The following is a 24,338-nucleotide window of genomic DNA, read 5'->3' as shown; positions in this document are numbered from 1 at the left end:
ATAATGGTCCAGGTTAGTTTCACAATGTCTAGCTAAGGCATTGTCTAATTTATGCCTCTGGATAGCATAATTATGTTTGTATATCCTTTCTTGTAATCTACGGTCGGTTTTACCGATGTAGAAAGCCGGACATCCTTGGCATTGTGCCAGATAAACTACTGATTTACTATTACAATTGAACTTGTCTTTAACATAGTAAGTCCTATTCCTGATCCAAAATCTATTTCCTACATCAATATGTCTACAATAACAACATGCATCACATCTGTACATGCCCGCATTCGTCTTTATTGGCTACGATGGTAATTCCAATAAACTTTTTAAGTTCCGGCCCCTCCTATAGGTAATGTTAGGGTGATTCCCTATCTTATTATAAATTTCCCCATCCATAGACATTATGGGCCAAAATTTCCTAATTATTTTTTGTATTTCTTCCACTATTGGGCTAAATGTAATTATTAATGTAAGTGAATAGGCGTTTGTGTGGTTACTCCTTACATCAGTGTTACTTAATTCAGTATTGCCTTCCTGTTGGGTAAATGTTTCTACCATTAATAACTCACATGTTGTTTGCTTAAAATAGGTTTATAAGTACCCTCATTTCTTTTATATTGCACTTCATAAAAACATATTTCTCAACTTTTCATACTCTTCCCTGAAATCATCTTCCGGGGTAATCATCCTTGCAGCTCGTACTAGCTGTCCCTTCACCACTGACTTTTTCTGGTGTAAGGGGTGGGAACTTGTATAGCGCAAAAATGAGTTAGAATAGGTGATTTTCCTGTAAATCCTAGCTATGTATCTTTGTCCCATAGTGTTCTTCTCAAGTTCCACATCCAAGTAGTGGATTTTATGTTCCTGAAATTCCATGGTGAATATCAAAAACATTACTGTATTGTTAAAATAATCCACCTATTTTTTTGGCTATTTGGAAATCACCATCCACTATTAGGAAGATGTCATCCAAAAATCTGGTGTAGAACACTATTCTTTCCATCCACATACTGTTGAAAACAAAGTTGTTTTCCCAGTATGCCATCACCAAGTTTGCAAAACTAATTCCACAAGGGGAACACATAGCAACCCCAATTTTTTATAGATAGAACTTGTCATCAAAGGTAATAAAGTTATTCTTTAAGATAATACCCCAAAGTTCCTCCACTAATCTCAAGTAGTTATCGGTTGCACCCTTAGATCTAATAAAGTCTAACACCCATTCAATACCCATATCTTGTGGGATAGATGAATAAAGGTCCCAGACATCAACTGTAAAGAAATTAAGCTCTTCCCTAACTATACTATATTATATTATGTTGCTTTTCATATTGTGCTTTATGGTTATATTCTTTTGTTAGTATTTTTTAAAAAATGCCGTGTTGTTAATTACATGGGTTTAACAAATATACGTATTAGTGGGCATTTATATAACCGGAACAGTCGGTTATAGTATACTGTAAAGGTTATATATGTTTTAGTGGTTTCAGTATAGTTTGAGGTAATTAAAACACCAAAAAAGTTCCACTGGAGAAGCAGCGTTCCTAAAAACTATGTAAATGCAGTAAATCAATCAAATATAGGAACGCTTGGCTTGCGTTTTCAACACTCCCAACAAAAAGTCCAACAGGATATAGAAAATGCAACGAATCAATTAGATGAAGCAGAAACGTTCTTTAATGCATTAAGTTAGCGCTTTCACCCAACACGGGCTTCTTCAGACTGTATAAAACATTTGAAAAGCACAGTCCATATATAGTATGACTAATATATCAATTAGCCCATAAAACAATTGAATAATTGACTTATTTAAAATATTTAAAATATTTAAGAATTTTTTTAAGAATTTTTTAGAACATTTTGCTTACACAATATAGAACAATAATCAACCTTTCTATATAAGAACAAATATAAAAAATATAAAAAATGGTGTCATCAGTATTAAACATAAATATAAATGTAAAGGAGTATTTAAACTTATAGGACAAATGCTTGTAATTCATACTTGGTCCACAAGATGGTGTTATACTCCATACATATGTGTAATGTTGTGACTATTATATAATCCTATTCTGTAAATCCATCTATAAATCTTAATAAATAACATTATGTCTAAAAGTTAATAATATATCTCCCTATATAAATATAAATATAAATGAAATCACATTTGTAGTGTACACGTTAAGTATTTCAGGCAGAAACACTTATAGTTCATGATTTATCCACAGCATGGTGCTTTGACACATAATATTCTGTGATGGTGTTTTATGTTGTAAAATCTTGTTATGTGAAATCAACACATATCAATACATACCAACTAACTACTATATAAAATATTTATTGAAATAGAAGGTATTTACCAAAGTAAAAGCTAGTCCAAAAGATGTTAATGCTTCAGTCCTCTGCCTAGTCTCCTTTTCTTTAGAAATGGATGTAGGCTGACTTTATCATTAAGGCCAGGGGGATAGTCAGCCTTGCATCTAATAATCCATTTAGTCTCCAATTCTAAAGTAAGAGTTTCTAAGTCCCCTCCCCTAGGGGTATAACTAACAGTTTGTAGGACGAAGAAACTAAAATTGTGTGCAGTGCCCCTCACTTTATAATGTCTGGCTAGGGCATTCCGCTCATCACCTTTCCTCATACTATAGTCATGCTCCCTTATCCTTTCTCTCAGTTGTCTGTTTGATTTACCAATGTAAAACGCTGTACAGGAACAGCACTGAGCTAAATAAATAACATTATCTGTCCTGCAAGTGGTACCAGTAAAGAAATGGAAGATTTTACCTGAGACTGGTAGTTTGAATATAGTATCAGTATTTAAAAAACCACATTGGTTACAGTTATGACATGGGGTCGTATTGGTGGTATGTTCATAATGCCCATTTCGAGTCTTATGACATAAAATTCTTTTCAAATTCAATTTATTTTTATAACAAAACCTAGGTCTCTCACCCACCAAGTTATTGATTTCATTTTCTATTCCAAGTACATGCCAATGTCTTTCTACAATGGCTCTAATGTCAAATACATCGCTGGTATAATATAATGGTAAACTAACCAATGTATCCTTGTATTCTATAGCCTTTATATTACAATTCTCATATATCTCCATGTTCATTAAATCAGAGAAATATGGTCGAGCTCTTGTGTGTCTCATACCATGTACATCTGAAATTATCTTATCAACTTGTTCTTCATTGTAATGCCTGTCCAATAACCTGGTCTTTAATCCTATTATCTCCTCTCTAAAACCAGCCTCTGTGGGATTGAGCCTAGAGGCTCTCATAATTTGGCCTTTTATCACATTATCAAATATATGTTTCACATTATCAAATATATGTTTGGGATGCATGCTGGTCCTATGCAATAAGGTGTTCCTGAAACATTCTTTTCTATGCACTGACGTATTGACAATGCCATTGGAAAGCTTCATAATATTAATATCCAAGAAAGAAATGAATGTCTTGGAATAATTCATAGTAAAGCTTAGAAAATCAGTAAGCCTATTTATATCTTTCTCAAATTCCAATAGTAAAGTCTCACTCCCCTTCCACACCAAAAAGAGGTCATCCACAAACCTCTTGTAGAAGGTGACATACTGTCGAAAAAGCAAGGAGGGGAATAGACTTTCTTTTTCCCATTCTGCCATCACAGTATTGGCGTAGCTATTGGCACAAGAAGTGCCCATAGCTACGCCATCATTTTGTATGTACATGTGTTCTTCAAAGAGGAAGACATTGTTTTCCAAAATGATTTCTAAAAATAGGGCCAACAATTCAATGAACTGAATATCCATATCAGTGTATTTCTTTAAATAATTTTGTACACTTTCTATGCCTACAGCATTAGGTATCACTGTAAATAGACTTTTCACATCAAGCGTGACTAGGTAATATTCAACATCATCACCTAAGGCAGATAGATAATCATATAGATCTAATAAAAATTGTTTGCTATCCTTAAGAATGGTAGAATTCTCATCAACTACTGTTCTTAAGTGATGCTCAACGAACAAAGAGAAGGGTTCGGTCAACCATCCCCGACCAGATACTATAGGTCGCATTGGGGGATTGTCCAGGCCCTTATGCATTTTGGGGAGGCCCTTCAGAATGGGAATTAAAGGATGATTCACTTTAAGGAACTTATAAAAATCCTTCTTTATTAAATTGCTCCTATATAAATCATCTATGGTGTCATATACTCTAAATATTTTCAACATTACTTCATTTATATCCAACTTAGTGTAGGATCCATCACTGCTTAACAACATGTTCATATTATTTAAATAATGTTCATAATCCATTATAACAATGGGTCCTCCTTTGTCTGCTGGTACTATCATGATAGTGTTATCTTTACTCAAGTCTTGCAATGCTTTTCTTTGTGAATATGTTAAATTTTTCTTATTCATATTCTTTTTCATATCCATTCTCTCATTCGAGTAATGTGCATGCAAGTCTTTTTCGACCAGCCTAGAAAAAGTATCAAGTACAGGATGCAACACCGGAATGTATGTACTAACTGGTTTAAATACATCTATCACTCTGTCTTTATCAGACAGTCCAAAATCAAGTTTCAATTGTACATTTCTGACAAACATTTTCATATCTATAATAGAATCAGTCATATCACTGGTTCTACTAGGTATAATGGAAAGACCCTTGTTTAAAACTTGTTCCTCATATACAGTGAGCTTTCTCTGTGATAGGTTAATGACTAAAGATTCCCTTTCTTTGCCCACATCTTTTTCAGAGTGGGTCCTGCCTGTTCTGTTTCTATTGTTTTCCGTTTCTGTCTCCCCCTGCTCATAGAGCGAGACCTCCCTCTGAGTCTGGGAGACTGTATAGGGAAAGGGACATCATGTGTGAAGATATTCATGTCCTGGTCCTTTCCATTATCTATGGACACAACCTTTTTTCTTAACTACTGATGTGTCACCATTCTTAGTGTTAATGGAATTGACCATCCCTCTTACACTAGTGGAAACACTATTTTCAGTACTTATTGCCTTACCTCTAGTTTGCACAACTGTGGGATACAGGTTTACATTATTCACATTTTTATTCTGATTATCATTTAAATTAATTGCTGTTTCATTAGTTGTTATAGCATCAGCATTACTTGCATCAGTAACAATCCCAGATACAACAATACTATCTCTCTTTGGTTTAGCTGTATTAGTCACTTCTGCTCCATTAATCCCTACTTTCCTCACATGTCCATCAGTGATACTAGTCCTGGGCCAGGTGAAGACATGGCCATTTTTGAAATCAATAAACATCTCTTTCAATCTTGGTTTTCTTCTGATTAATAAGTCGCTTTTCATATAAAAGGACATTGTCCATGAGTCTATCAAGCCCCATAGTCATTTTTGGAGTATTATACTTTAAATTAATTGTTTTGTGTAACTCAGTTACTTTCTCCATAAAAGTTCCTCCTCTGGTCGATGGTAATCTATGAGGAGTCTCATATAGTTGAAACTTAAGTCCATATTCAACTTTTGCCATTTCAGTAATAATTCAGGAAAATGATTACCTGATGTAGGCATCTTTAGGACACGAAGTCCTCTAGGTATGATGTGCTTCGTTAGACAAGCCTCGAAATGCTGCCGTTGGAGTTGCAGTCTCTTCAATTTCATAAAATCCGATTCAAGTTTATCCAAGTCGTCTGCCAGGGAAAGTAAAACGTCAGCGTTATCATTTACAGATCCACGCTCCTCATTAGGTTCGAAAAATAGCAGGACATTCTCCTTGCCTGCTACACAATTGTTGAACTTGCCCAGCATCCGGTCAACAGTAGCGTTAACGTCTGGTACGTACGTCAGTTCTATGTCGTCATCACCACCATCAAGACAAGCCATGCTCTCCGTGTGGGAACTAAATAAACTAGTCAAGTAAAACACCAAAAAAGTTCCACTGGAGAAGCAGCGTTCCTAAAAACTATGTAAATGCAGTAAATCAGTCAAATATAGGAACGCTTGGCTTGCGTTTTCAACACTCCCAACAAAAAGTCCAACAGGATATAGAAAATGCAACGAATCAATTAGATGAAGCAGAAACGTTCTTTAATGCATTCAGTTAGCGCTTTCACCCAACACGGGCTTCTTCAGACTGTATAAAACATTTGAAAAGCACAGTCCATATATAGTATGACTAATATATCAATTAGCCCCTAAAACAATTGAATAATTGACTTATTTAAAATATTTAAAATATTTAAGAATTTTTTAAAGAATTTTTTAGAACATTTTACTTACACAATATAGAACAATAATCAACCTTTCTATATAAGAACAAATATAAAAAATATAAAAAATTGTGTCATCAGTATTAAACATAAATATAAATGTAAAGGAGTATTTAAACTTATAGGACAAATGCTTGTAATTCATACTTGGTACACAAGATGGTGTTATACTCCATACATATGTGTAATGTTGTGACTATTATATAATCCTATTCTGTAAATCCATCTATAAATCTTAAGGACTGAAGCATTAACATCTTTTGGACTAGCTTTTACTTTGGTAAATACCTTCTATTTCAATAAATATTTTATATTATATAATATTTTATATAGTAGTTAGTTGGTATGTATTGATATGTGTTGATTTCACATAACAAGATTTTACAACATAAGACACCATCACAGAATATTATGTGTCAAAGCACCATGCTGTGGATAAATCATGAACTATAAGTGTTTCTGCCTGAAATACTTAACGTGTACACTACAAATGTGATTTCATTTATATTTATATTTATATAGGGAGATATATTATTAACTTTTAGACATAATGTTATTTATTAAGATTTATAGATGGATTTACAGAATAGGATTATATAATAGTCACAACATTACACATATGTATGGAGTATAACACCATCTTGTGGACCAAGTATGAATTACAAGCATTTGTCCTATAAGTTTAAATACTCCTTTACATTTATATTTATGTTTAATACTGATGACACAATTTTTTATATTTTTTATATTTGTTCTTATATAGAAAGGTTGATTATTGTTCTATATTGTGTAAGTAAAATGTTCTAAAAAATTCTTAAAAAAATTCTTAAATATTTTAAATATTTTAAATAAGTCAATTATTCAATTGTTTTATGGGCTAATTGATATATTAGTCATACTATATATGGACTGTGCTTTTCAAATGTTTTATACAGTCTGAAGAAGCCCGTGTTGGGTGAAAGCGCTAACTGAATGCATTAAAGAACGTTTCTGCTTCATCTAATTGATTCGTTGCTTTTTGTTGGGAGTGTTGAAAACGCAAGCCAAGCGTTCCTATATTTGATTGATTTACTATAGTTTGAGGTAATATTGGAGTTTACTATTTTAACTAATATAAAGGAGTCTTGACATTTATTTGTTATAAATTAGAAATGTGTGTGTTAGGAGGTTTTCCAGCTGCTAAGGTCGACCTGAAGTTTGACGCTTGCCAGTTGTTATTTAGTTATATATTTCTTTGTGTACTTTTTTTACTTTAGTGATTTTACTTATTTTACTAAGGACTGATGAATTATCATATGGTGAAATGATATTTCTGTATTTTTTTTAGAGGGAGAAAGTATTGGGTATTAAAACATGTGCGTGTTTTTTTTTTAAATAAACTGAATGTAAGTAGTAACACCCATTTGATTTGGTCATGCGACGAGGGCTTTTTAAACAGTTTTTTTAACTCAGACAGTGTTCTGAAGAAGTCCGGATAACTTCCAGACGAAAAGCGCTTAAATTTTATTGTTATTGTTCTTGTTTGGAATTACTTGTGGAAGTTTTTACAACTGCTCAGCATTAAAAAGTGTGTCTCAACCAACTATAGTGTGGAGTTGGTTCTTGTGCTTGTTTTCTCAGAGTAAGTCGTACTTTGGTCTTGTTTGTGTGGATTGAGTTTTGTAACAGGAACAGCTTGCCACACTATGAGTGTGGAGATGCCAACTCAAGGTGAGGAGATGGAAGGAGGTAATTTGACCCAATTAATTGAACTTATGAATGAGCGGTTGGAATGCTTAACTGCAAAGGTTGACCAGATTTCTGATGTGAATGCACGGAGCCCTGGTACTTTGGACGTTGTAAGGACTGCCATACCTTCAACCATTTGTCCAGTAGTGGCCGAACAGGAGCAACGAGTGGGTTCACAGCATGACAGTGGAGTCGGAGTTAACAATGCGGCGAATATGGTTAACCAGAGACAATTTAGTATATCAAACAATGGGCTTCTAATTCCGGGTTTGACTGCTACTCACGACATTACAAACTGATTAAGTAATGAATTAAACCTGGATAATCAACACGAACATTTTAACACAGAAGCCCAAAATGAGATAAATGTGAGTATTAGTGAAAAGTTGAAATTATTTGATGTTAAACTTCTAAAAGTTAAGAAACTTCAGTTAGAACTCAATTATTTTGACAAATGCATTAAAGAGTAAATAGTACCAAAGGGCTTGAGGTATTGGCAATACCCAACAGGCCTAGAATCAGGGTCAGACTTTCATAAAGAACTTGTGGTACTATTTAATAATCAAGGGTTGGAATTACTTAAATGCATGTCAAAACACTATCAAAAACGAATTAACCTGGCTAATGACATTCTATTGTTGGAAGCTGTTATTAAGGCTGACATTACATTTAGTCGTTACCAGTACGACTATAATCATATTTTTACTAGTATAGCACAATAACATGAAAGGCTTAAAACAACAAAGATAAAGCAACTGCAGAGAGATTTGAAGACATATGGAGAGGGTACTGCTTACCCAAAACCACCAATTTCGCAAGGGACAGGATACCCTCAAGGGAGGCCTAACCAAGTAGCATCTTCTAGCCCAAGAATACCCCATGACCAAGAAACTCCATCAACATCAAGGACTAACTGGAATCAAGGCCAAAATGGTAATGACAGTGGTAACTATATCAAAATGGACATGGGCAGTTTTCAGACTAACCCTAATGAAAGGGACATTTACCCACAACAAAAACCACAACAAAAAAACTGCAGAGGGGGAAGGGGGAACAAATTGTCCTCGAATGTATATTACCCCCAAAGAACGTACAACACCTGCAGCAGCAAGAGGGACTGAATTTAGATGACAACTTATTGATTAGACCAGAAGTATCCTACCATTGTAGACTTGTAGTTAACAAAGAAGGTGATTTCACCATCTGCAGCTACACAGAGTATGACATTGACAGTGTCCTTGTGGAGTTATTTTCTAAGGGTTTGACATTTGTGCCAACAAATAAGTATGACTTGGCTGATTTGTTGATTGACTTTAAGTTATTCATATGGAAGCTGAATGTGCTTGTGTTGTTGGGTAATTCAGCATTTAGACAAGATGAACTTAGGGTTACCAGTACCTTTAACCTAGCAGTAAACACATTGATTAACATGTTTGAACTATTATGTGAACATGAATTTAGCGAATTTTTGGTAAAAAAATAATAATAGGAAAAGGAATCCTAAGGAATATAACATGTCTGTGGAAGAAAGATTTTTATTAACATCTTTCCGCAGCCTTTCCTATCCGGTTGATGAAACCTGATAAAGGGGGTAGCCTGATGGTGATGAATTCTGAACATTATGTAAAGAAAATGTTGGAAATTTTAGAAAAAGATACATATGAGGTAGTAAGCTTGAATGAACTGAACATTGCGTATAATGGGATTAGAATGTTTATTAATGACTTGTTTATAGATGGTATAATAGATGTTCAACTCAGTAACTACCTCACAATACTATCACCGAGACTACCCCGTGTATTTGGAACACCTAAAATCCACAAGGGGACCCAGGATCCACCAAAGAGAGCATTAGTGGATGCAAGACAATCTATCACATACCCTTGTGCAAAGGTCGTAGACACAGTACTTAAAAAATTTGTGAATAAAGAAAAACAAATCTGTAAGGATTCGTGGTCCTTCCTAGAAAAAAATCAATATTATAGAGTTTAGGGAAGAGCTGAATTTCCTTACAGTTGATGTCTGCGACCTTTATTCATCTATCCCACAAGATATGGGTATTGAATGGGTGCTGGACTTTATTAGATCAAAGGGTGCAACCGACACCGACTTGAGATTAGTGGAAGAACTTTTGGGTATTATCTTAAAGAATAACTTTATTACCTTTGATGACAAGCTCTATCTCAAAAAAATTGGGGTTGCTATGTGTTCCCCTTGTGGAGTTAGTTTTGCGTGCTTGGTGATGGCATACTGGGAAAACAACTTTGTTTTCAACAGTATGTGGATGGAAAGAATAGTGTTCTACACCAGATTTTTGGATGACATCTTCCTAATAGTGGATGGTGATTTCCAAGTAGCCAAAACAATGGTGGATTATTTTAACAATACAGTAATGTTTTTGAGATTCACCATGGAATTTCAGGAACATAAAATCCACTACTTGGATGTGGAACTTGAGAAGAACACTATGGAACAAAGATACATAGCTAGGATTTACAGGAAAATCACCTATTCTAACTCATTTTTGCACTATACAAGTTCCCACCCCTTACACCAGAAAAAGTCAGTGGTGAAGGAACAGCTAGTACGAGCTGCAAGGATGATTACCCCGGAAGATGATTTCAGGGAAGAGTATGAAAAGTTGAGAAATATGTGTTTGCACAGGGGTTACAATAATAGTCTCTTATCCAATGTGATTAATGAAGTGCAATTTAAAAGACATGAGGGTATTTATAAACCTATTTTAAGCAAACAACATGTGAGTGAGTTATTAATGGTAGAAACATTTACCCAACAGGAAGGCAATATTGAATTAAGTAACACTGGTGTAAGGAGTAACCACACAAACACCTATTCACTTACATTAATAATTACATTTAGCCCAATAGCAGAAGAAATACAAAAAATAATTAGGAAATTTTGGCCCATAATGTCTATGGATGGAGAAATTTATAATAAGATAGGGAATCACCCTAACATTACCTATAGGAGGGGCCAGAACTTAAAAAGTTTATTGGAATTACCATCATAGCCAATAAAGACGAATGCGGGCATGTACAGATGTGATGCATGTCGTTATTGTAGATATATTGATGTAGGAAATAGATTTTGGATCAGGAATATGACTTACTATGTTAAAGACAAGTTCAATTATAATAGTAAATCGGTAGTTTATTTGGCAAAGTGCCAAGGATGTCCAGGTTTCTATATCAGTAAACCAATCGTAGATTACGAGAAAGGATATACGAACATAATTATGCTATCCAGAGGCATAAATTAGACAATGCCTTAGCTAGACATTGTGAAACTAACCAGGACCATTATTTTAAATTTAAAGTGATAACCCAAATATCATCACAAGACACCAAAAGGTTAGCTGAAGATAATGTGGTCAAGTTATTGCTTGAAAAAAGTGAGTTATGTTGGCAGCTTAGACTTGATGCCTGTAATTACCTGGGTTTAAATGAAACCTAATCTATAGCATGTGTATTGAAATTAAAGAGTTTATTAAGATGAGTAAGGGAATATAAAATACAAAAAATAAAAAATAAAACATACTTTTATAGTGTTATTCTTCTACAAAGACATACATTAATTTACTTTTGCTCAAGTAGGTGTAAGATGAGAAAACTTACTAAGTGTTATGTAACCCTGTTAAGAATTTTTTAGATTAAAGTTATGGATTTAGGTTAAAACAGGTTTATTACACATTCACTACCATTGTAAATAATCACGGTTAAGGTGTATGCATTAAGAGAGGACCTGTGTTTAGATCTAATAGCCCAGACAATATAGGTTACTGATGGTACTGTTTGGTACATACATAAATATATATATAGATATATATATATATATATATATATATATATATATATATATATATATATATATATGGTTTCTTTAACTAAATAACTAGTTGACAGGAGTGATACGTAACTATTGTTGACTATATTATATTATGTTGCTTTTCATATTGTACTATACGGTTATATTCTTTTGTTAGTATTTTTAAAAAATGCCGTGTTGTTAATCACTTGGGTTTAACAAATCTACATATTAGTGGGTATTTGTATAACTGGAACAGTTGGTTATAGTATACTGTAAAAGTTATATATGTTTTAGTGGTTAGAATATAGTTTGAGGTAACATTGGATTTTACTACTTTATCTAATATAAAGGAGTCTTGACATTTATTTGTTATAAATTAGAAATGTGTGTGTTAGGAGGTTTTCCAGCCGCTAAGGTCGACCTGCAGTTTGGCGCTTGCCAGCTGTTATTTAGTTATATATTTCTTTGTGTACTTTTTTTGCTTTAGTGATTTTTACTTATTTTAATAAGAACTGATGAATTATCATATGGTGAAATGATATTTATGTATTTTTTAGGGGGAGAAAGTATTGGGTATTAAAAAACTTGCATTTTTTTTTAAATAAACTGAATGTAAGTAGTAACGCCCATTTGATTTTGTCATGCGACGAGGGCTTTTTAAACAGGTTTTTTAACTCAGTGTTTTGAAGAAGTCTGGATAACATCAGGACGAAAATCGCTTAAACTTTATTGTTATTGTTCTTGTTTGGAATTACTTGTGGAAGTTTTTACAACTGCTCAGCATTAAAAAGTGTGTCTCAACCAACTATAGTGTGGAGTTGGTACTTGTGTTTGTTTTCTCGAAGTAATGTTTAAAGCTAGTTCACAATGATTCTGTCTGCTTTGACCTATAGGAGCTAGCTAATGTCCTAGCTGACAAATTAGTGCAACTTTTACTCCACTTGCAAGTGCAACTATTTAAAAAGATTCCATAGTCCCAGCTACCCCATGTAATTAGTAGGAACAAGTCTTGTCAGTCCAGTGTAAAGCTAAGAATGCCCCATTTATGGGCCTTGAGTAAAGTATCAGGTTGCTTGATTATCAGTAAATATGGCCTGTCTGAACCCTACTTAGCCACACACACTGGTAACTATAGACCCATTATACTCACTGCTGTCATATGCAATGTTATAGAATGTATTATCTCAGACCGCATTAATCTGGACAGTGAAAATTCTCTTAATCTTTAACCCTAATAAATCTGGTATTGTGAAAGGTAGGTCCTACTTCATTAACCTTGTTAATTTCTTTAAAAAAGTCATTAAAGTAGTGGATCACAGTTATGCAGTGTATCAGAGCCTAGTAAAGGCTTCTGACTTTATTTCAATCATACCTCTGAACTGTACAGATTTTTGCCTCATATTTTTGGTCCATTTTTCATAAAATTGTGGTTTTCTGGCAATTCCTGGCAGTTCATTAAAGACTAAAGTCTGATAATACTGAAAGACATTTCAGTTTCAGACTTCACACCCTTCAGAAAATTTGTGCTAATTCAAAACTTTCTAAGTTTGTAAGGGCAACATTTAAAAATTGTCCCTATTTTTAGGCCTTTGTCTCCCCGTTATTTATGGCATTGTCCAGATGTCTTGCTCCAAGAGGTTGAGTGGTATGAGTTCAATGCAGGTATTATTGGCAGACTTGTAAATCTGAGTATAAGTGCATATGTTGTGTGGTAGAAAGCTAAGTGTTTTTCTGATGGAGCCCAGGTGGTTAGAGTTACAGGTGCCATGTCTGAAAGCAAAAAACTTACCAGTGGTTTACCACAGGACTCTGTGTAGGGCCTTCTCCTCCTGCCATCTAGTTCTCAGACCTTAAAGCCAAAACTCTTGGCGTACGACTGTCCAAGTCTGAAGACTTTACATTAGATATTGTTAGCCATTCCTCAATCCAGTATGGATTTGACAATTGCTGCAATGGCAGTCGTCTCGAACACAATATGAAAATTCTAGTATATTTATTTTGGTAAACATAACATTACCACATCATTGCATGTAGGGGATACCCCTCCCCCTTAAACACTGTTGTAAGGTATTTAGACACTCTTGCTGATTATTCTTTATCTTTTGACCATCATGTTTCAGCAGCAGTTTGGAAGTCCTTCTGACTCCACTCATTTCCAAAGGTGTCTCTTTTTGTCCTGAGTAGTATCAATTGCCCTGTACTCATCTATTTATTGTCAGACCCATTATTGGATGTAATGCCCTATATGGCATGCATCAAGTGAAGACTAAACAGAAGACTAAACTCCAGTCTATTCACCAGTTCCAAAGCTCAGTTCAAAATTAGGTTGTGAAGTTCAGTTCTCAGTTGTAGTAGACCAAGACAATGTTTACACAGAAATTACTTTCCAGTAAACACAGAGAAACTCAATCATTCTTGTAATATAGAGCAATATACTGTACTTGCGTATTATCGCAACCGGGTTCCAAATGTGTCAATGTGCCGACCTAAAGAAATAATCTCTTGAGGCAAACACTAGATGCTAGCATTCACCAATGGCCTCAAGGAAGCACCACAAGTTAAAAAAAAAAAAAAGATAACACCATCCTTCAGACTTCAAAAACGAAGAAAACAGAAAACAAATCCTTTCACAAGACGAGCAAAACAACTGCAAGTAAACAGCTTGCAGCCCGATCAGAAACGCACAACAAATCGCCCATCCATCACCACAAAAAAAACACATCCAAAAAAAAAAGAAAAGAAAGAAAAGCAAAGAGAAAGGTACCCCCACCAATCATACAACTACATCCACACAGGATTTCTTCACAACAATCCACAATCCCCTCATGTCAAGCAAGCAACCTGGAAAAGTAATGACTACATCATAACCATGGGAAATCCACATCACAAATGTCTTGGAAGCAACGCATCAATGCAAGCAAAACAAAATATTACAAATGCTTCATCTCAACCCAATAAACCTCACTTTGCCAACCTAAACTTGTGTACCTTTTTCTTCTCCTTCCCAAATACCTATAAATGAGCATAACAAGGAGGTACAAATGAAACCATGAATACTAGTTAAATGTAGTCATTTCCACTTGCTGTAGTTAAATGTAGTCATTTCCACTTGCTGTTGTACTGCAAGGTTTTCAAACAATTTAAGAACATTATGGATGGCAATTTACATAACATGAAAGTGATACATACTTATTTTATTTAAAATAAGATTAATATTACATTAATATGTATCTTTCTTCCTTGTTATAAAATAAAAGTTACAAGTCTAGAGCATCTACTGTTTGGTTCGCGAGAGTATTTCTTTAGGTTGACATAGAGCAGTTTATTGGTTTGAGATGAGAAGAACCATTTCACATATTTGGAACCTGGTTGGAATAATATGTAAGTACCCAGTACTCCTGTTCCTCCTTTACCTCTCCACACTGGATAATGCTCCCATTCTTCGTACTGGATTCTGCATGGGAGTAATACTGCTGTTACTCCTTTCAGGCTTACCTAACGCTTCTCTCACACAGCAGAGCTTCTGAAAGACTCCACCATAGACTTTCTCTAACCTAGGTGTCTCAAGTCTATAATCTATTTTTTAAAATGATAGTGGCAGTGAAGTACCTCATCCGTCTTTATTTTAAAGGTACAGTGCTTTCTATGCTTAGCAGTCTCTACTATGCCACAGTTACTGTTAAATCTTTTTCTCTTTCGCTGTCAACTGCATCTTGTACCCCTGTTTTTCATTTACTGTTATTTTCATTGGGTCACACATATAAACCTTCCCTTGAGCTGATTCACAGAAAGAAGTTTATAATTTCTCTACATATCATCTCTGCCAGCATTCCATTCATCATCTGTCTCTAGTTCAGAACTTTCTACTTTTATCAGCCTTCCCATGCACCCTATAGATGCTTATACATTTCTTTATCACTACAGTTTTTCTACTCTGAGCTTCCCTAAACTGCTCCTTATCAGAGAGTGAGATAGATGCATGCATAGTTCAGGTATGCTCTGAAAGAAATGGGAGAGGAAGAGTTTATTTTGCAGATTATGCATCTGATGATAGTAGTTCTTTAGGAAGTATACCATGTAAACAAGATTGAGAGTTCCCTTGACTTGTTTGAGTGATATTAATGTTTTTTGTGATGATATAAAGATAAATTGGAATACCTTACGTGCATCTGATGATTTGAGAAGAGTTATTACTGAAGTACCACAGTTTTCATTTACGAATAATCTGCCTTTGAAAAGGCAGTTATGTTATGGGAAACATACAGACAATTCTATATTAATGTCACAATGTCAAGGAACATATCCATGTAGGAAGTACAGTGTGTCGTCTTGTACTTGGTTTCTCTATAGAGTGAATTTTATGCAGACTGTACTACTAGGAATTTAGTTTACTATTCGTACTATATGGTATGCAGTATATTTTATGCAGGCAAAATGAACCGCTCCCTTAAGGATTGGATATTTGAACATATGAGAGATATAAGGAAGGTTAAGACTGCTAATGCATTGGCTCGACATATTGAAGCAGCGGGGAGCCACCATAAATTTAATTTTTTTGTGCTTGAAGCTATTGATGAGAATATTACAGGTTGGGATGTGAAGAATGAAACTGAGTTAAGAGAGTAAGCCTGGATTTTGAGTTTACATGCAGACAAATTTCCCGGTATTAACAAGTGTGCCTCTTTAAAACCGGCTTTGAGAGCATGCACACTCCCCCATTGATGCAGTTAATTGAATGCTTCAGATTTTATTTATTTATTTATTTTATTTTAAATTTATATTTTGATATTTTACATATATCTAGCAAGTTATTTATTTACTTTTATAGTTTTGATTTATTGAAGTTCGGGACTATGTCCTATGGACTATGTAGGTACAGAGTGGATGTTATGCTTTTGTTTGGCTCACAGATGGGTTAAATGTGTGAAATTATTAGTTCTTTTTGTTTGAAGAAGCAATCAGTGAATTGTGAAAATGCTTACATTGTTTAGTTTATTTTTGTCCATTAAAGTGTTTTTAGTTCAGCAGTGTTGATCGTGCATTTTACATTCTGCTAAGTCTATTTCCTGGTGCTATGATCTTTGGTAGCATACTCTTGGTTTTAGACTTTGTGAACACTTTTAGTGCAGTCCAAAGTGTAAGGCATAGAACTGATAATGTGATCAGACACACAAAACCTTGTCTGGATGTCTGGATGAATAGGGATGTAATGATAAGCATCTTTTAATCTAGTGTTACCAAGAAACTTGAAAGAGGAAAAAGAGGTAACAGATTGTGAAGTGATGGCATGTTGAATTTGGGCACTGTCATGTACAGGTTTAGGAAAGATGGATCCATAACTGGTCTTCATGCATTTTCTTTTTATGGCAGTAAGATATCCTTGAATAAAAATCCTTTCCATCATGGGAAGCTGGAAATGGTTCTATCTGTCCTTATGGTAGCATGTGATGATGAACCTGAGATCTGGAGGATAAGGAATGACCTCCTGGAAAGGAGGAATTTCCTCCCACTGCCATCTGCAACTTTGATGAATGATATTCAGAACTCATTGGTCTGTAACTGTCTGTTGCCAAAGAGAAAAATGGAGATATAGATTTTCTGGGCAAAAAAAAAAAGGGCCAGAGTGGGAGTGGATCACAAGGTCTTTCGAATAGTCATTCAGACTTGTTGGACTGTCCCTAGTCTTGGGAGTTACGAGGCTTATTTTTAGAACCCCCCCCCCTTGCCATTTCTTCTTAAAACTCTGTTTACTTGTCAACTGTTTATTCTGCTTGTTGCCAAAATTGGATGAGGACACTAGAGAATCCCATAGAAAATTTGGTAAAAGGAGGTCTGAAAAATCTTGGAGATTCCCTGGATTATCTTACCGTTTTCATCACACTTTCTGATCACCTCTGCAGCAGATGGGCCAAATACTAAACCTCTATCCAAAGGAGAATTTAAAATCTAATTTTTAACATCATCTGAGAGTTTCTGAGAATGTAGCCATGCAAACCTTATCAAAACAGTTCCAGAGGCCATAGCACTGGAAGAAGTATCAACAGTCATGCACAAACTATAACAGTAAGTAGTGACCTGTGCAATAGAATAAACTAAATTATTTAAAGTAGAGTTTTCTGCAGAAGAAGAAACTGCAGATAAAACATTCCTCATATTTTCTCAGTTATTCAGAACAAACTCTAGCATATGAACCTGACTGTTCAAAATTTTGAAAATCAAAGTCAAAGAAGCATTCACTTGTTCACCATACTTATCAGTAATTTCCCATTCTTTGTCAGAAAGAGTAGGATTAGAATGAAGTATGTGTTTAACAGCAGTGGGATCAACTAAAATGATAGCTGCTGGTCCAGGTTTTGGAATAGTGTATACAAGCTTAAGACTGAGGAACCTTATACATCTTTTATACCTTTTTAGGGGCAGCTGGCTGACTGAAAAAATTGCAGGCAGTAACACATACATCTTCTAAAGCAGATTGGAAATTCCTTTTGTAATAAATTGTAGTATTTTTTGAGGGACTGAGAAACGTCAGTGTTCTGCTACTGAAAACACTGGCACATTTTACCATTTCTCTCAGAGAAAGAAGCACCCACACACGGAGAACCAGAACCGGAGCTCTCGTCTGAATCAGAAATCTGAGGAGAAAACCCTGTATCAGTCCCTTCACCACCTTGTTCAGATTCTGAATCTTGAATCTCTTCAGTAAAGGAGATATTCCTCTTTCTTGTACCAGAAACTACTTCACAAGAAGGATTAATAACCTGAATTAAACCCTGAGCCAGACCCAGTAAACTACTCCTGTCTAAGGAAATTTGAGAAGGAGTAGATGCATGTTGAAATTTCTCTCTTTTTCACAGGAAAAATGGGGCCAACTGGGTTAGTAATGGTGGCAGAAGCAGCTTCCCTAGGGACTGGCACACCCTTCTGACACAACAGAGTAGCCTTCCATGCTCCCTCTCCCAAAACTGACAGGAGTGGCTCTCTTGCCCACTGAGGGAACCCCAGTAACTGCAGAAGGTGTGTCAAACCCCTAGTCCATAGTTGCTGTAGGTGCTACAAAGAAGGGATCAGAGGTAAAAGATGCGTGGTCTGAAGATAGAGCAAATGACCACATCACCCATCTGCAGCTGAGGCAAATTGTTAGCCTGCTGTGGTGGAAAAGGCTGTTTGCTTAACTTTTTTCTTTGTGACTGAAAGAAGGACAGACTGTGAGACCCATAGTTTGTTCCATGGTCAAGTTGAAGATGATGCCTCTTTCTTGGGGAAGACGAGCAGCAAATGCTGGTACAAACTACAAATCTTTAAAAGCTATTTTTTTCACAATAAAAACGTAATGAAAACCACTTTAAAATTCCACGCCAGCCTCCCCCCAAAAAAATAAATAAAAGTAAAATAAACTGGTTCAGACACCTAGGCAGTGAGACATTTCCCTGTGGTACATTTTAGTTGGAGAGACATGGCTGAAGTGACATTCAGCTGCAGAGAAATGTGGTTGTTGTGAATTCCCGTTGGGCCAAGAGAAGAATATGGTGCCATGCTGGCTAGGTACCAGAACCCAAAATAAACCCAATTTCTTCACAGAAAAAAAAATGATTTTCAGTTACTTTGCATGTTTAAAATGACAGGAAAAACAGTACTTCCATGTAAAAGTGCAAGACAGTCTCATGACAGTCCATTAAAACACAGAACTACTAGCTTTAAAATAACTTTCCTTTTTATTATTTGACATTTGTTTACCGGGAAAGTCTGACTTGGAACGTAGCCATTTTTCAGTGGAGGCCTGGGGAGAAACACTCCAGACGCATGTCTTTGAAACATGGGAGAAAACAGGAGCACCAGGAGAAAACCCACACAAACTCAGGAAGGACATACAGACTCTGCACAGAAGGCACTCCAGCCAAGAATCGAACCGGAGAACCTCTTGCTCTACCACTGCGCTGTCCTGAAGAGGAAAGTGATAAATCACGAACAATATTTAGAAAATGGATTTGTTTTTACAAAGTGAACTTACCTGCCCACCAAGGGATCAGGGCCAAGCCAACTGTTGATTTTCAAAAGCCTTAGAGGAGGGTACTCTTCGGTGGCAGTAAGGCTCTGAAGAGCTTGGGCCAAGCCAACTGTTGATTTTCAAAAACCTTAAAGGAGGGTACTCTTCGTGGCAGTAAGGCTCTGAAGAGCTTGGTGCCCACACTTGTCTTTAACTTGACTTAGCTCAAGCTGCCTGATAGTTTGGTCCTGTGGAAGGTGCTCTGAAGCTTTGGAAGCTGGCCAGCTGTTATATTCTTGGCAGTATATAACCCTTATAACTGAGGCTACTACAGCAGCAATCAATATGATGAACATTAACTGATTTCAAAGTATTAATTTCAGAAGAGAAAGACAACGATTTCATTTTGCAGCAAAGCAAAGTCTTCATTCTTCAGCATATTGTGACCTTGAAGTTCAAATAAATTCACAGTAGGGGCATAGGACATATTAATCCCTACGTATGTAGTACAAAGGAGCTTGTCCCCTTACAGAAATTTGGTAGTCGAATATAAACTGTTTAAAAATCAAAATAAAGTGATTAGAACCTAGTAGAATGTTGTGCTTTCAGAATTCAGCATACAGGATTTCTGAGTGGACCTCGTTACAGAAATTGCATGTAAGATCATTCTTGCTTGTTTGCTGATAAGAATAGCTGTAAATAAGATTGTTATGTCGTCAGGGCAAAATGGCAAATTTTTTAAGATTTCTGTTTAGAAACCTTTGTAAGGTTTGTGTTGCACTATATTAAGGGTTTGATCTAAAGCTTTAAATGCCTATAGGGTCAGTGTTCACAGCCAGTCCTGTTGTATTCTGGAAATGTTAAAAACACATCTAGGCACCTTTTGAAGATGCTATTGCAATTTACTGGGTATTCAGCAAAAGGAACTGCATAGCATAGGATTATTGGCAGGATCGGATGTTCTCCCCTAATGATTCATGGCCATTGCAAATAGGGTTGCCACCTTTTTTGGGTTGGGAGGGTGGCCTATTGGTTAAGGTGTTTGCCTTGCAAACACAAGGTGCAGGGTTTGAGTCTCACAAGGGACAATTGCCTAGGCTTAAAATGGCTCCCAAGAGCAGTTAGCTTAGTACTAATCTATCTATCTATCTATCTATCTATCTATCTATCTATTTTCAGATACCCCAAGTGGGACATTTTCTGTAAATAGATGAGATTTTGCAGGACAAAACATACTCATGGCAAGTGCAAAGGACAGAAATTTACTTTTTTTGCCAATATAAAAGCTTATTCTTGTAGTATTTGAGTTGTTTATTTTATTGCATATAACATTTAGGTGTTTCAGATAAAAAATAACTATTTATGCAACTAATAAAGAAATGTTATGAAATATTTTTGTCCTAAAATCTCAGGACACTTGCCATTTTTTTTTTAGTTTTTCATGTAGGACATATCTGTCCAAAGAGTGACGGTCCCTCACAAAGAGGGACAGGTGGTAACCGTAATTGCAGGTTGCGATGATTAATTTTTGAAACGGATATGTGATGTGGTTATATCTAAACATGGTTGTGCATTATGTATTGACTTTAATTTTGCCAGCAAAGCCTTGCAGTTGATCATACTTCTTTAATTTTAAAACTGGCTTTGTTGTTCCTTATTCTTTCATCAGAACGATTGTGTTGTTCTTCGTCTTTGTGTGGGGCAGCAGCTGCATTGCCAGATCCAGAATCAGACCAGTTATACAATGGGTATCCTAGTGGAGCATGCGCCAGTGATGACTCCCTGCTTTGGAAACCATTAGTTTTGCTAATACCTCTACGCCTGGGGCTTAGCGACATTAATGAAGCGTACATCGGAACTCTAAAGGTACAGTAGAATGTTCCTTCTTTACAGTTCATGAATTAGTGAGATCAGAATACTGCTGTTATGTCAATGAAAATATTTTGTACACAAAAGTGTTATGTAACTTAGTAACAACACAGAAAAATAGCAAAGCAGAAAAATATCGTGATACTACAGTAAACTTTCAGTTAACCGGCATACATGGGGATTGATAGATGCCGGATAACTGTAGTTTCTGGTTTCTTGAGAGTTACTATTAAAAATAGGCCTGACTAATACAGTATCCTATACTATTTGTTTGGTTTAACTTGTTCTTAGGTTGGGGAGAGAGGCCTGACTAATGCAGTATCCTATACTATTTGTTTGGTTTAACTTGTTCTTAGGTTGGGGAGAGAGGGAATTTATTCCTATCTTCCTTTTTAAAACTCTAAAACCGTAAGGTATGTTTCTGCTGTGGGGGACAGAAAGTGCAACACATGAAAATTGTACTGTATTTCTTTGACTTTTTTTCTGATTGCTTGAGAGTTCTGGTTGCTTGAGTTCGGTTAACTGAGAGTTTACTGTATTGTCCCAAAGAGTAATGACTGTGTGTTAAAATGTTTTATGTTGGCTACATATGCAGTACATAATCAAAGATTAATACTGTGGCAAGTGTGATCTACAAGAAATAATTTGGAATGGATCTACTTGAAGCAAGATTGCAATGTGAAAATGCAAAAATATAAAAACAATGACCCAGAGAAAGTCAAATGTAAAATATCATGTTCGCAGAGGGGCATATGGAAATATTTTCCCCCATGCACACTGTTAAAATAAACTGTGTGTCCATACCTGGAATGTGACAAGAAAGTTCACTTGTTTTTTTTGCATTCAGTTTCAGCCCTTCATGTGCTTGCCATTTGCCATTTCTGCCTTCTGTTTTTTCCTACTACCAAAATGTATCACTTCACGTTGCAAAACTTACCCCCCCCCCCCCAAGTCAGCATCTCAAACCTCTACTAGAGGTCACTGACAGGAACACCCACACAACCGTCCTTCGCCACTGGATGAGAATGCCCATCCCTCCCTGTCAGTGTCTCAGACACCAGAGCCGCTAATCAAACCCAGGTCACCTGGGCCTAAGTCATGGCTTTATCCCCCTACACCACAGTATTGGCTAAAAAGATATTTGCCTGGTGTAATACTTTTGTACCAACTCTAACTCGTCAGTGATCTTCCTGCTATAAATGTGGATTCACATACTGTATATTCTATTGTTGGCTGTATAAGTGGCTTGTATAATGGTTTAAGCACAGCTGAGCTAATAAATGTAGTAATGTCTGAGTTAATGTCCACCATCTCATCAAAGTATTTAAACTGTGTGCAAAGAGTTTTAGTATGAGGATACATACTGTTAGTGCTACAAGGGTGCTTGATTTTACATTTTGGACTATTGAATTCAGCTTTATTACTGACTGCTTTGTTTTATAAATGGTCCAAGTAAAGATGCATTTTGATTGCTCTTCAATGGTAGTTAAACCAGTTAGCTTAACATCATCAGCAAATTTAGCCCACCCATATGTGGTACATTGATGGCGTTGTCAACATAAAGGTATTAAACATAAGGACTCAAAACCAGCCTAAGAGGAGCACTCCAATGATGACAAATGATTGATTACGTTTTTTTTGTTTAATGCAAATGCAGGAGGTTCTGTCAGGCAAACCTGCAACGATTCAGTAAGCAATATACATATTTTCTTCCCTTTATTTAAAGGTAAATGTAACTAGCATGGATCAATGAGTCAAACAATTTTGCTAGATCTAAGAATATGTCAACAGTTATGTTGTGATCCACTGCCTCAAAAACTAGGGTGTGAACGTCAGTAAGGTTGATACACTTTGTCACTTAGGACTACCCTGATAGAAACCATGCAGGTCAGTATTCTTTATTGACAAACTGTTAAGGGAAATTCATTTTAAGAACTTCCCCACAATATCAGTTAGACCAATAGGTCTGTAGTTTTTAGTATGACTTATGTCACCATTTTCAGTAAACAACAGTATATTAGCTGTTTTCCATACCTTGGTAACAAAAATGCGTCCTGTATACTTAAATGAAGAAAATGTCTTCAGGTTGGATCAATACCATATTTTATTTGATTAAGGAAATGCCATTTTAGCCTCCAGGGCCTGCAGCTGAGCATTTGTTAATTTTTATTTAAAGAATTTACTAACTACAGTGCTTAGAAATTGTTGGACGTTTACCACAGGTTCCAAAATTTCTTAAAAAAATCAAAAAGGTCCATAGATATCTGTTCAGAAAAATACTTTGCAAAACAACTAGCTTTCTTATTAGTGTCTGTTATAATCTTTTCATAGTCTTTCAATGTAATATCTTAGTGTGTCCTTCAAAATAACTTCTTAAATGTTTGTAAAATGATTTCCTATTGTCTTGGATGCACTTGGCCAGGTTATGTTCATATCTTTGTTTGGCCTTTTGAGCTTCAGATGTGAATGTATTGTAAATCATTTAACTTCTTTTGTTTTTTTGTTTGTTTTTAAACTTTTCCTAGAGAGTTGAACAAAATTTCTATTCCAGCAGTTGTAATTCTTGGAATGAGAGGAGAAGAATTACTGCTGCGGGGAGCATGTTTCGGAATTATACTATAAGGACTCTGTCAGAACATGTCCAGTTAGGTTGAGGATCCACATGTAGCATTTCAGTATACCAGTCCCA

The 24,338-nt window shown here is 35.6% G+C and overlaps 1 protein-coding gene across 1 annotated transcript in view; it reads left to right on the top strand.

Annotated features, from left to right (window-relative positions):
• ATG4B (autophagy related 4B cysteine peptidase) overlaps positions 1-24,338 on the top strand; it is a 1,090,283-nt gene that overhangs the window by 629,865 nt on the left and 436,080 nt on the right. The window contains exon 8 of the mRNA XM_044069567.1: positions 21,450-21,646. Coding sequence (XP_043925502.1) covers positions 21,450-21,646 — 197 coding nt within the window. The remainder of the gene's footprint in view (positions 1-21,449; positions 21,647-24,338) is intronic.

The sequence above is a fragment of the Protopterus annectens genome, chromosome 4.part0, assembly GCF_019279795.1.
Source record: "Protopterus annectens isolate FY-2018-M chromosome 4.part0, PAN1.0, whole genome shotgun sequence".
In the NCBI taxonomy this organism is placed as follows: domain Eukaryota; kingdom Metazoa; phylum Chordata; order Ceratodontiformes; family Protopteridae; genus Protopterus; species Protopterus annectens.
The sequence above is the reverse complement of the archived record's forward strand: the minus strand, read 5'-3'. Positions and strand labels throughout refer to the sequence as shown.